The sequence below is a fragment of the Oryx dammah genome, unplaced genomic scaffold (assembly GCF_014754425.2).
Source record: "Oryx dammah isolate SB20612 unplaced genomic scaffold, SCBI_Odam_1.1 HiC_scaffold_2, whole genome shotgun sequence".
NCBI classification, from domain to species: Eukaryota; Metazoa; Chordata; class Mammalia; order Artiodactyla; family Bovidae; genus Oryx; species Oryx dammah.
Genome location: NW_024070186.1, coordinates 149,325,506 through 149,338,243, shown reverse-complemented (window position 1 = coordinate 149,338,243; position 12,738 = coordinate 149,325,506). Strand labels below are relative to the sequence as shown.

The following is a 12,738-nucleotide window of genomic DNA, read 5'->3' as shown; positions in this document are numbered from 1 at the left end:
TTGCGACCCCATGGACTGTAGCCCATGGGATTCTCCAGGCAAGAATACTGGAGTGGGTTTTGCTTTCCTTCTCCAGGAGATCTTCCCGGACTGGGGATCAAACCCATGTATCCTGCAGTGGCAGGTGGGTTCTTTATCCCAGAGCCACCAGGGAAGCTCAATAATCTATTTCTTGGTACAAATATATCAACATATACGTTTTTGCATTTGTTTATCTAAGGAGAAAATGAAATCACAGAGGCAACACTGATCTAGATGTTCAGATTGTTTCACTTATTTTCAGTCTTACCACTTAATTTGTGATTTGAGCTTGACTTAATTCACTGATTATATATTTCAAGAACTACTTGGGTTTCTGCATTTGTTTCTTAGAATATTGTTGATCTCTAAAAAATTGCAGCATATTGAGGCCTTATATCTAAGAATTTTGTTCTTGTTATCTTATACTCAGATATTAGGAATAATTGTATAATTCTTATATGCAGAAATTAGGAATACATCGTCTTTTTCATTTCTTGTTATACTCAGAAATTAGGAATAATTATATAATTCTTATACTCAGAAATTATTAGTACATCATCTTTTTCATTAAGCCAGGGTGGGGGAGGGGCACAATTAGATCAGCATTTATTGAGCCTAGAAGTTGAACTGAGCTGTCAACAAGTAAACTATCATAACTCAGTAAATAACAGTAATTAGGAGAATCCTAAAACAGACCATTTTTAAAATAAATTTTTGGTCCTTAACCTGGGTTGGTTTTAACATTCATCTCAAAAGAATTAGTGAATTAAATTGAATTGGAAATGTGTGTGTGTCTGTGTGTGTCTGTGTGTGTCTTACAGTTTTGCTGAGATGTATTTCACATATCATCAGAAAGAAATTTGCTTATTTAAAGGATGCAGCTTTGGGGACTCCTCTGGTGGTCCAGTGGTTAAGGAGGCACCTCTCCTGCAGGAGGCGCAGGTTTGACCCTTGGTCAGGAAACTTCAGATCCCAGTGTGGCTAAAAAAAAATGATAAAGAGTACAGTTTGGTGTTTCTAGTGTATTTACAGAATGGTACACCATCACTACCATCTAATTTTAGAACATTTTCAATATCCACACACATCAACACCCAGCCCTCCTCCCAACCCCCCTCCCCCCCAAAAAAACACCCTTGCCCACCTGCTGTCCCTTTTCCTTTCAAACCCCCTGGCCACTGCAACCACTGGCCTGTTTTCTGTCTCTATGATTTGCCTACTGTGGACTTTTCACATACATGGCCTTTTGTGTCTGGCTTATTTCCTATAGCACAGTGGTTTCAAGGTTGGTTCATAACGCAGCGTGTGTCAGTATGGCATCATTTTTTATGTCCGAAACATAGTTCATTGTATGACTGTAACACATTTTGCTTATCCAGTCATCCAGTGGGCGTTTAGGTTATTTCCACTTTTTGCCGATTGTGAATCAAGCTGCTGTGAAGGTTTATGCCTTAGTTTTTGTGTGCTCATTTATTTTAATTTCTCTTGTGTTGTATACTATGGGACTGCTGGCCAGTAGATATGGTTTTTTAAAAACCCATTGATATATGCAATAAATTTTTTTAAAAATTCTACTTTCCTTCCAACTTTTTATTTTGAAAAATATTCAGATTTGCAGAGATGGTAGGCAGCAGACATCATGATGCTTTGCTAAAAGTATTTAAACATGTATATCCTAGAAATGGCCTTCCCAGATGGTGCAGTGGTAAAGAATCTGCCTGCCAACACAGGAGACACAAGAGACTCAGTTTGACGCATGGGTCAGGAAGATCTACTGGAGTAGGAAATGGCAGTCCATTCCAGTATTCTTGTCTGGGAAATCCCATGGACAGTGGAGCCTGGCCAGCTACAGTCTGTGGGGTCACAAAGAGTCAGATACAACCAAGCACCCATGTACATATACATAAATTCCTAAGATAAGAACATGTTTCATCATAAATGTAATACAGGTATTATACTCTAATTTTGATGCAATAATACTATCTATTAGTATTTAAAATTTGCCCCCTAAAAAAATAACAATTTCCCAGTTTTCCCAGTAATGTCCTTTATAGTTTTATTTCCTTTTCTATTGAGGATTCAGTCAAGGATTATGTTTGTATTTGTCTATCATGTTTCTTTAGGTTATAATTTCTCTCCTTTTCTTACTTGTCATTCACCAAGTCAGTTATTTTGTAAACTGTCTTCCAGTTGGGGTTTGTCTGTAGTTTCCTCGTAGTTACATTCTGGTTATTTTTCAGCAAGAGGATTTGCTGCACAGTGGTGCTGTGTTCTCACTGTCACCTTAGGAGCACAAAATATCGTGTGTCCTCTTACTTGGTGATGTTAAGTTTGGTTACTTGGTAAAGATAGTGTCCTCCAGATTTCTTCACGGTAAAGGTCTTTGGTTGATTTTTTAGGAATCTCAAATGCCAGATCCTGTGGCTTGGTCTTTGTATTTGAGCATTCATTGTGTCCAGAAAATGGTGTCTGTGTACTCTGAGGAGACAATATGGCATAGTGGAAAAAGTAATTTTAAAACAGGTACAAATACCAAAGAACTGCAAGGTAAATGTGAACAAATGAAAACTACATCATTGAGGAATGAGTTTCTAAAACACATGTCTCATGTAGATACCTGTAGTATACCCAGTGGTGCCAGATTTTTCCTATTTTTAAGAAAGAAATCAGAAAAAAAAAAGCCATATTATTATGTGAAATTTCTTGATTTATAAAACAACTTCAGGACATTTTGAGCTACCAGATTGTGCTGTCGTAAAGGGATGCTGGAATGTTTGGTATAGGGTGAGGGCAGCCATAGCAATGGGATTAGTTTTGAGCAGAATTTTGAAAGATTAGAGATTGTGGTGTGAAAGATTTGGGAGGAGAATGAGTGAAGCATCTTGTGGGCAATGGCAAATAGATTTTTCTCAGCTCAGACTCCCAAGTGGCGGTGAACTTATCAATAGGAGACAGTTTGGAAAAGATGTTAGAGGCATATGTCTGATAACAAAGGGGTAGTGAGAACTTCTGCCAGTATATGAGAAGGGAGAGCAGTGTCATCAGACGACCTGACTGGAAAGTAACACTGTGTGATGTATTTTGTAGGACTCTTCCATGTCATTCTCAGTATTCAGATAAATGCATTTTTTCATTGTGTTCTTGTACTATATATGTATATACACATACACATATATACATTGTACTATATATATAGGTAATATACATATTTTTAAAAATATTTATTTATTTATTTGGCTGTGCTGGATCTTAGTTGCAGCATGTGTGATCTAGTTTCCCTGACCAGGGATTGCACCTGGGCCCCCTGCATAGGGAGGATGGAGTCTCAGCTGCTGGACCACCCTCAGGGAAGTTTATACTTTAATTCGTTCCAGGTCTGCTGAATGTCCTATTTAATTGGGTGTACTAACAAAAATTCTCTCATTTCCACCAGCTTCGAGCTCTGTATTCAATGTACCTTCGAAAAACAAAAAGTTTGAATAAATTGCTTTATCACCTGTTCAGGCTTATGCCAGAAAATCCAGCCTTTGCAGAGACAGCTGTTGAGCTCTCCAATAAGGACCCTCGAACTTTCTTTACAGAAGAGCTCCAGTTGAGTATTAGAGGTCAGTATGATGTGTGTGTGTATTTCTTCCTGGGGATGAGGCTCAAGTCAGATTGTATGACTGTTTACCATGAGGACGTGGAGAGTAACCCCAAACGTGGGTCCCCTCTATGACATTGTTGAAGTGCCAGATTTTCCCTATTTCTCTACATAGAATAAATAATTAGATCTTATGGTTAAAGTTTTTAGGAATTTAATTCATTTTTGGAGCTTAGTTTCTTGATTACTATTATCTTTTACTCTGTAGACAATAATGTTTTATAGGCCTGTGGATGGTCTTCTGTTGGGGAAATGAAGATGAGTAAAATTTATTATTTTTTTCACTCCGGGAGCTCACATTTTAGCTGAAGGGGTAGACATGCATGCATCTAGCTATGCCTCAGTGTTAAAAAGGATTTCCTGAGAATAGGAATTGTTTTAAATGCCTTGGAGATCTGAGGTTGGAACTTTGTCTTATGAATAGTACAGTAGGACTCTAGAACTTCTGTATAACACATCAGTGAACTCTGGGGAAAGTAAAGGCCACCAATTTTTTTTTTTCATAATTTGGGGCTTCCCTGGTAGTTCAGATGATAAAGCGTCTGCCTGCAATGCAGGAGACCCGGGTTCAATCCCTGGGTTGGGAAGATCCCCTGGAGAAGGGAATGGCAACCCACTCCAGTACTCTTGCCTGGAAAATTCCATGGATGGAAGAGCCTGATAGGCTGCAGTGCATGTGGTCGCAAAGAGTCGGACATGACTGAGCGATTTCACTTTCATAAGAAAAAGAATCTTTAATTTTTCCTCTTTGAATTGTGTATGCTTCATTTTATTTGTGATCTTTCCTGCAAAATAGTGCTATTTGGGGGCAGATTTTTCAGTATCCTTCAGGATCTTCTTTCTACCATTCTAATTGTTCATTTCGAATGTGGGAGAAAAAGCTAATATTCTACAGAGTTCTGGTTTCCTTGGTATGTTTGTTTTATGAGCTCTGGTGCTAGTGTTAAGGAATTGAAAGTGATTTTCCAAGGAAAGTACTCATATTAGTCTGTTCTGTGTAAGACATACATGTTACTAACTAAGAATTTTTTTTTCCTCAGATACCTCAGCTCTTCCCTACCATATTCCACACTTGGCTTGTTCAGTCTATCACATGACATTAAAAGACTTGCCAGCCATGGTTAGGCTGTGGTGGAACAGTAGTGAGAAGCGTGTTTTCAATATCGTAGATAGATTTACCAGCAAGTATGTTAGCAGTGTTCTTTCGTTTCAAGAAATATCTTCTGTGCAAACAAGTACACAGCTGTTTAATGGCATGACGGTTAGTATTATCTTGAATTTTTTTCTGGAAAAGTCTCAGTATTGATTATGCCTATCCAGTGTAGTGAGTATGATCACAATTGTAGCTCTTGGTTCAGAAATTACAGAAATTGTCTATTTTATTTTCTGATTCTTAGACATCAGATCTCAAATTAATGCATCGATTGAAGTGGTGTTATAATTTCATTTACCTATGCTAAATAGTTTTTGAATGTTCATTAGTTAATTCAAAATATATATTGGAGTACCTACAGATGCCAGGTGCTTTGTGCCAGTCACCTGCAAAATAGTTCAGAAGGGTCACATTCCTGTTGTATAATAACATACAGTCCGATAAAGGAAAGAGAGGTGATACTGGTAAGGTTTCTTTGCATTGGAAACTGGAAAGTGGCACATTAAGAGGAACAGTATTCTGCAGTTAGGGTGGGAAAAGGTCATCTGGCTTAGGGGCCTAGGTAAGACTTGATGGGGGCAGTTTATTTTGAGGTCGGCAGGATGCTGCTTTGGGTTAATATAGAGAAAACAGCACAGCAAAAGCAAAAAGTTTGAAGATAAGAATCTATTAATAATTTCTGTGATTGCTTAAGAAATAATGAGTAGCCCAGTATTCATATAGAGTAGTTTTCATGAAGGTAAATAGAGAACAGACTGCTTCTGTGATGAATTGAGTCCATACTGGAAAAGGCATCAACTAACAGTCTAAAATATTTAGTACTGCATAGCCACTGAATTTTTTTCTTCTGAGGCAGTGATGGTGTCACAGTTAAAGCAGTGAAATTGCTGTGACTGAAGTCTTAGCATGGGCTGTTGGCGTGGGCTGTCGGTTCATGTGAGCAGTTAGGGAGGCTCATAATGTGTAGACATTATGAGGAGGGCCTGTGGGAAACAGTATCAGTGAGACTAGTCCTTAAAAGGGGAGGGATGTGAGAAATTCTGTGGTGATTTAACCAAACTTACAGCTAATTAATATCTGAAAGAGAAATTTAAGATGATGCTACACTTTTTAGCATAGAATATGAAATTCAGAAGAATAAATTTTTAAAGGATGGTGATTTGTATTCTCTATTGAGTTTGCAATCCTAGTAGGAAAATAAAGATCAGGTATAAATATTCTGGCAGTTGATGGTTGGTTCTAAAGCTCAGGGGAATTCTGTGGTAGGGAAAGACTTGCTGCTGCTGCTGCTGCTAAGTCACTTCAGTTGTGTCCGACTCTGTGCGACCCCACAGACGGCAGCCTACCAGGCTCCCCCGTCCCTGGGATTCTCCAGGCAAGAACACTGGAGTGGGTTGCCATTGCCTTCTTCAATGCATGAAAGTGAAAAGTGAAAGTGGGGTTGCTCAGTCGTGTCTGACTCTTCGCAACCCCATGGACTGCAGCCTTCCAGGCTCCTCCACCCATGGGATTTTCCAGGCAGGAGTACTGGAGTGGGGTGCCATTGCCTTCTCCGAGGGAAAGACTTGGAAGACATCTAAATAGAAGTGATATTTGATACACTGACTTTGGAAGAGAAGGGATAATTAATAATAACCCATTCTATACTCTTCTATTCAAAAACTACAATATGACAAGCCTAATATAATCAAAACATACTTTTTCAGTGCATTTCTTTTAAAAACATCTTTGTCATAACATCGCTATGAAACACGTCAGATATCTGAACCTATTTCTTAAATATCTCACATTAGATAAGTGAATATGTTTACCCGTGTTTTGTTTGAATGAGGACTGGCTGCTATCTGTCAACCTGTCAAGATGGTTTTTGAATGAAAGAGAGGAAAAGAAAATTGGCCAAAAAAAAATTACCTTTCATATGTTGCAGGTTAAAGCTCGAGCTACTACTCGAGAAGTCATGGCCACTTACAGCATTGAGGATATAGTGATTGAACTTATAATACAGCTGCCTTCAAATTATCCACTGGGCTCAATAACAGTGGAGAGTGGGAAAAGAGTTGGAGTGGCTGTGCAGCAGTGGCGGAACTGGATGCTCCAGCTAAGCACTTACCTCACCCATCAAGTAAGTGTCCAGGTACATGCTTGCTAGGCTTTCTGAACTCGAGAGAAGTCGCTGCTTTACCGTGCGAAAGGGCAGTGAGGCTTTCTCTCTTCTGCTTCAGTAGAAATGGATACTATATTTTGTTGACTCTGACAAAGGTCCATATAGTCAAAGCTACGGTTTTTCCAGTAGTCATTAAGGATGTGAGAGTTGGACCAAACCTAAAGGTTGAGAACTGAAGAGTTGATGCTTTTGAACTGTGGTGTTGGAGAAGACTCTTGAGAGTCCCTTGGACTGCAAGGAGATCCAAACAGTCCATTCTGAAGGAGATCAGTCCTGAATATTCATTGGATGGACTGATGCTGAAGCTGACTCTAGAGTCTTTGGCCACCTGATGCGAAGAACCAACTCATTTGAAAAGACCCTGATGCTGGGAAAGTGAGGGCAGGAGGAGAAGGGTATGACAGAGGGTGAGATGGTTGGATGGCATCACTGACTCGATGGACATGAGTTTGTGCAAGCGCCAGGAGTTGGTGATGGACAGGGAAGCCTGGCACGCTCCAGTCCATGGTTTCACAAAAAGTCAGACACGACTGAGTGACTGAACAGAAACTGAAACAGATATATGTCTAAAGGATTTGACCCTGCCAAGCTTATTTTAATTTTTTAAAATTAAAAATGCTCTGTAGCATTTTCCCCTTGTGTTTGAAAAGAATCGACTCTTCTTCATTGACCCTGTAGATGTTATAGAACAATACCTGGTATTAAAGTTTGAGAGGGAATCTTTTTGTAAGTCTCGGGACAGCTGAATGTCTTCTGAGCTGCTTTTACTTAAACGTTTCACCTCTCCTCCTGTGGTTAGAGAAATCCCAGTACTTTCAAAGACCTTTTTGCATTTTAAACAGATTGTTAAGTCTTCTCTAGTTTTGTTTGCACCTGGTGATGCTTCTCAGGCATTCTACAGTAGAGGAAAAGTATTTTAAAACAAGTCTATTCACTAGTATTATAGAGCTGGAACAAATCAGCATTTGAGTAGGTGAGATAGTTAATTTTATCATTGTTAATTAACAGTTAGGAGAACTGATCCAAACAACTTAATTATTTAAAAAGTTTCATCAGATAACAAGCTAAGACTATAAAAATTGAAAACTGGGTCAGAAGCCTTTCTTTCAAGTTGACACTTAATGAAGAAATGTACCTGGTTCCTAAAACGTGGGAGGTCATTTTGAAAATCAGTATTCATAAAACTTAGAATTGTGAATATAGCCAAGCAGATTCTCTTCTCTCCAGATTATAATACAATTTTAAAACTTGTGAAATTGAATAAAGATGATATTGGTGATTTAAAGGGTGTATTAGGGCTTCCCTGGTGGCTGAGAGGATAAAGCATCTGCCTGCAATGCAGGAGACCCGGGTTCAATCCCTGGGTTGGGAAGATCCCCCGGAGAAGGAAATGGCAACCCACTCCAGTATTCTTGCCTGGAGAATCCCATGGACAGAGGAGCCTGGCAGGCTACAGTCCACTGGGTCGTAAGAGTAGGACACGACTAAGCGACACTGTGTGTGTGTAAAGGGTATATTAACTTTATTTTTTTATTTTTTATTTTTTCCTTGTTAACAGAATGGAAGTATTATGGAAGGCTTAGCATTATGGAAAAATAATGTAGACAAACGTTTTGAGGGTGTTGAAGATTGCATGATTTGTTTCTCAGTCATTCACGGTTTCAACTATTCTCTTCCCAAAAAAGCCTGTAGAACGTGCAAAAAAAAGTTCCATTCAGCTTGTTTGGTAAGTCTAAAGAGAAACTAGCTTATTTATATCATACATATATTAATATTATATATGGATGATATCTAACCTTGGAAAACTGTGGATGTTAAACTCTTAATTGTGGTTAATGGGAGACATATTAAAAATGATTTTTCAAAATCTATAAAAGAAAATTAGTAATTTACTGAGACTGGTAGCATCAAAGCACTTTAATAAATGGAAGTTTCTAAAATAGCTCTTGGCACTTAAAAAATGGATGGCTTTGTAAGATGTATACCGTAAAGGAGACTGAACAAATTGGAACTGAGAGCCATCTGGCATCAGAGCTTTTTGCCCTTTTCAGACATCATAAAGAAAGTCTCGCTATGCTCAGTCCCGTCACAGCAGGTTTCTTTATACACCTCTGTGTTTGTGAGCGTGAGCCTGAGTGTGGAGAACCACTGGCCTCTGGAAGGAGCACTGAACCGTGTTGATTTGGAGATGAATGCAAAGAACGAACACTTCGGTAGTCTCCCTTTTCTTACTTTAATCATTTTAAAGTTACTTTAGTCTGCAAAGCACCAACTTGCGGCCCTGAGTTCCAGTTTTCTCATCTGTAAAATGGAGATAGTAATACTTTTCTAAAGGTTGTTGAAAGGATTAAAAAAAGATGGTTTATGTAAAACCTACCACTATTTAAATGGAACATGCAAAGCTGAGCATCATTGTTCAATAAAGGATTGCTGTAGTCATCTTGTTTTATTTTTAAAAAAAGATAATATTGTCTTTTCAACTTGGCCAGTTTGATAAGAAATGTTTGCTTTAATTTCCATTTTGTGTAATTATAAAGTATATTTTTATATTAAAAAATTGTTACTTTAGACGTATATGTAAAATGGCAGTGTAAAAAGTTTTTAATACTTAGACTTTTCTTTTTCAGTACAAATGGTTTACATCCAGCAACAAATCCACCTGTCCACTCTGTCGTGAGACCTTTTTCTGAGATTTTTTTTTTTCCCCTCATTGGAATTGATCCCTGAAGAAATTCAAGCAAAGGCAGTGGATTTGGATTCATCTTGAAGTGCTGATGTGAGGAGGCCACTGAGCATTACTCTCAAATAGGGCCTTCTCTGGAAAATTATTTTGGTTCATGTAATGATCCTAAAATCAGGTTTACTTATCTTTAGATTGTAAATGTTTGGAAACCTTTTCTTTTACATAAAAATATTACATATTGGAGAGAAGAATATTTATATTAATAGTTTAATCGCTTTGTACAATAAATATGGAAAAACCCTAAAGTACAGAGTTGGAATTAGTGAAAGCATTGCACAAGTATATTATATTGATAAACTTATTCAGTTAGTTTATCTATGTTTAGAACAGTCCGAGTGAGGTAAATGAATTGAGAGGGTTGATTTAGATCCACAGATATTTTGAGACTTATTTATTAGTTACAACAAAAAAATTAATTAGTATTCTGATATTTGTAGATTATTTTAATGATAAAATGACATAAGCTATTAATATAGCTTATCTTAAGCTATTTAAAGCATGCTCTGAAAGCCTATGTAAAAGAGTATAAACTGAACTTTAAGGTGCCTCCATTTATTAAGGGTTTTGAAATTCAGAAAATTAAATTCAGAACACTGACCTTTTTACTGTAAGAGAATTTCCTTGTGCTAGTGAAATTTGGATTGCAGACGTGTCAGTGAATTTATTACTCAGTTGCAGTGAGTCTCTGGAGGGTGAGAATTTGAGAGAAACAGAAGTCACCTTATTTCATTCCTGAAGCAGAGTGGTTTCTATTCCTCTGTCAAGAGCAAAGAACTAGTGAATTATTTCTGAAACTTAAGAGTGGTGGAAAAAGCAAAAAATATAAAAACATTGTAGGAGGCTTTAAATTTTGTAAGCAAATTTTGCTATTCTTACTGGTCAGAATTACACTAAATTAGAGTTGAGGGGAGCTAATTTTTTCTAGCCTTCATAAGTGCAAGTTAGACATTTTAATACTAAGTATAATTCAGTATAACAGGCTGAAATGGGGTAGGTGAAGACCTGAGTTTTGCTACAGCATTACTGCCCTTAAAAACTGTGCCCAAAATATAAAAGTCTGAAAGTTTGGAACTTGGAATAATTTTTTTGCAGTCTTCCATCACATGGGAAATAATTAGCCTATCTCATAGCCAGGTAACATGAAGACTCAGCTAATCATCTCTGTTGCAAATGTTTAATTGGCAAAAAGCAACTCGTGTTAAATAAAATTACTGCTTACTATCTACTGGGTAAAATGGTTATTATTGAAATAGTATGAATGTGGTCAGAGCATTGTAGTGGAGACTGAAGAATTCCGTGTGAGTTAAAGACCTTGAGTTGTAGTGTAGATGCAGTGTCCTACCCAGTTTTATCTGTCTCCTAAAATTTTCTCTGTAGTATTTATTATCTTACAGCCTTAGGCTCAAGGAATACAGATAGCAAAATTCTACTACCTCTTCTTAACCCCTTTCTTAAAATATTCTCTCTTTTTCCTATGTCTCTCTCTGACATAGTAAACCCAAAAGATTGTGTTAACTCCTCTGTAACACAATTACATGCTTTCCCTTTAAAATTGTTTTATAGTAAGGCTTTGTTTATAACTTTTCCAGTAGTGGTACACCTTGTTTCTGACCCAGACCCCAAGCAGAAAAGAAAAGGGAATAATGGAGCTTTGTTTTTCCACATTATTCTTCGGGGCATCAGGTTCTCTGGTGAAACAGTATAATTAAGTGAAATGGCTACTTGTCATACTTAGGACTCTTCGCACATTTCTTTGAGACTTGTAAATACAAATGTAAAGCTTGTTATTGTTTATACACTAAAGAAGAAGCTTTCCAAAATAAAACTGAAATTCAGAATATCACATTATAATTAAATTTGTTGATATAGCTTTGACAACTCGAGAGCATCCCTTAAAATTCTAGCATTAAGGACATTTTAAAATTGCATGAGATTCAGAGCCCATTACCAAAATTGTTAATTTAAAGCCCTGATGTAAATTGCAAATTTTATAATTTACTTTTAACTCTTATTTATCACATGCTGTAATGTATGTATATAAGTTTCTGTGGCTTAAAGCAATGTCATTACTTGAGTTTGTATGGTGTGAATAATTATTTGATTGTTATACCATATGTGCCCATTAAAATTCTTCTTAATTGCAAAATATTTCAAATATACATAACAATAATAATAATATAAATGCCCTTGTACTCTTCATAAACTATTTTGCCATATTTGCTTCTGATTTTTAAAGAAATAAAATGTTACTCTTTTGTACTCTTCCCTGAGACCATCTCCTCCTTTCCTCATTGGAGCTCGCCCACCTTCCTGAAGTTGGTATGACTCCTTCCTGCTTAAGATTTTATATTTTACCACATGTTTGTGTCTGTAAATAATACAGCAGTTTTTCAAAATTTTGTGATGTGTTCTTTTGTAGTTTCCCTTTTCGTTCAACATTACTGCTGTTTTGTATCATACCAGTTTGCTTATCATTTCCCTCACTAATGGTCATTTCAGTTGTTACTCTTTGCCATTTTGAACAGTGCTGCCAGTGTACACTCTTGATAGTATTTTCTTATGCAGATGAAACGTGCTAGGTATTCTGAACACACGTCCCCAAATGGGATTTCAGGTAATAGATATTCTGATTTTAGATATGTGCTCTGTGACTTTGTTGTTGTTGTTCATTCGCTAAGTTGTGTCTGACTCTTACATGTTGACAGATTGCTCTCCAGAGTGGCGTGTAAGTTTGTGCTCTCAATGGTGATACAAGAGGATTCTGGTTTTCCCACGTCATCACCAAAACACTTAGTCTTACCACTTTTAAAGTTTTCCAGTCAGAGCTGTGAGATAGTAGCTCTTTGTTTTCATTTGTATTTCCCTGGCTACCATGAATCTTAGCTTTATTCCATATATTTATTGGTCTTTATTTGTGAATATATTATCTATATGCCTGTTTTCCCTGCAGATTGCACATGTTGTGGACAGGGATTCTTCTGGCAGGTGGCTTGACATTAACATGGTCTTTGGCT

At 37.2% G+C, this 12,738-nt stretch overlaps 1 protein-coding gene across 1 annotated transcript in view; it reads left to right on the top strand.

The window, feature by feature from the left end:
• Positions 1-12,115, top strand: part of LTN1 (listerin E3 ubiquitin protein ligase 1) — a 57,113-nt gene extending 44,998 nt beyond the window's left edge. The window contains exons 26-30 of the mRNA XM_040227671.1: positions 3,455-3,626; positions 4,705-4,925; positions 6,745-6,939; positions 8,540-8,707; positions 9,609-12,115. Coding sequence (XP_040083605.1) covers positions 3,455-3,626; positions 4,705-4,925; positions 6,745-6,939; positions 8,540-8,707; positions 9,609-9,671 — 819 coding nt within the window. The 3' untranslated portion in view covers positions 9,672-12,115. The remainder of the gene's footprint in view (positions 1-3,454; positions 3,627-4,704; positions 4,926-6,744; positions 6,940-8,539; positions 8,708-9,608) is intronic.
• Positions 12,116-12,738: the final 623 nt, after the last annotated feature.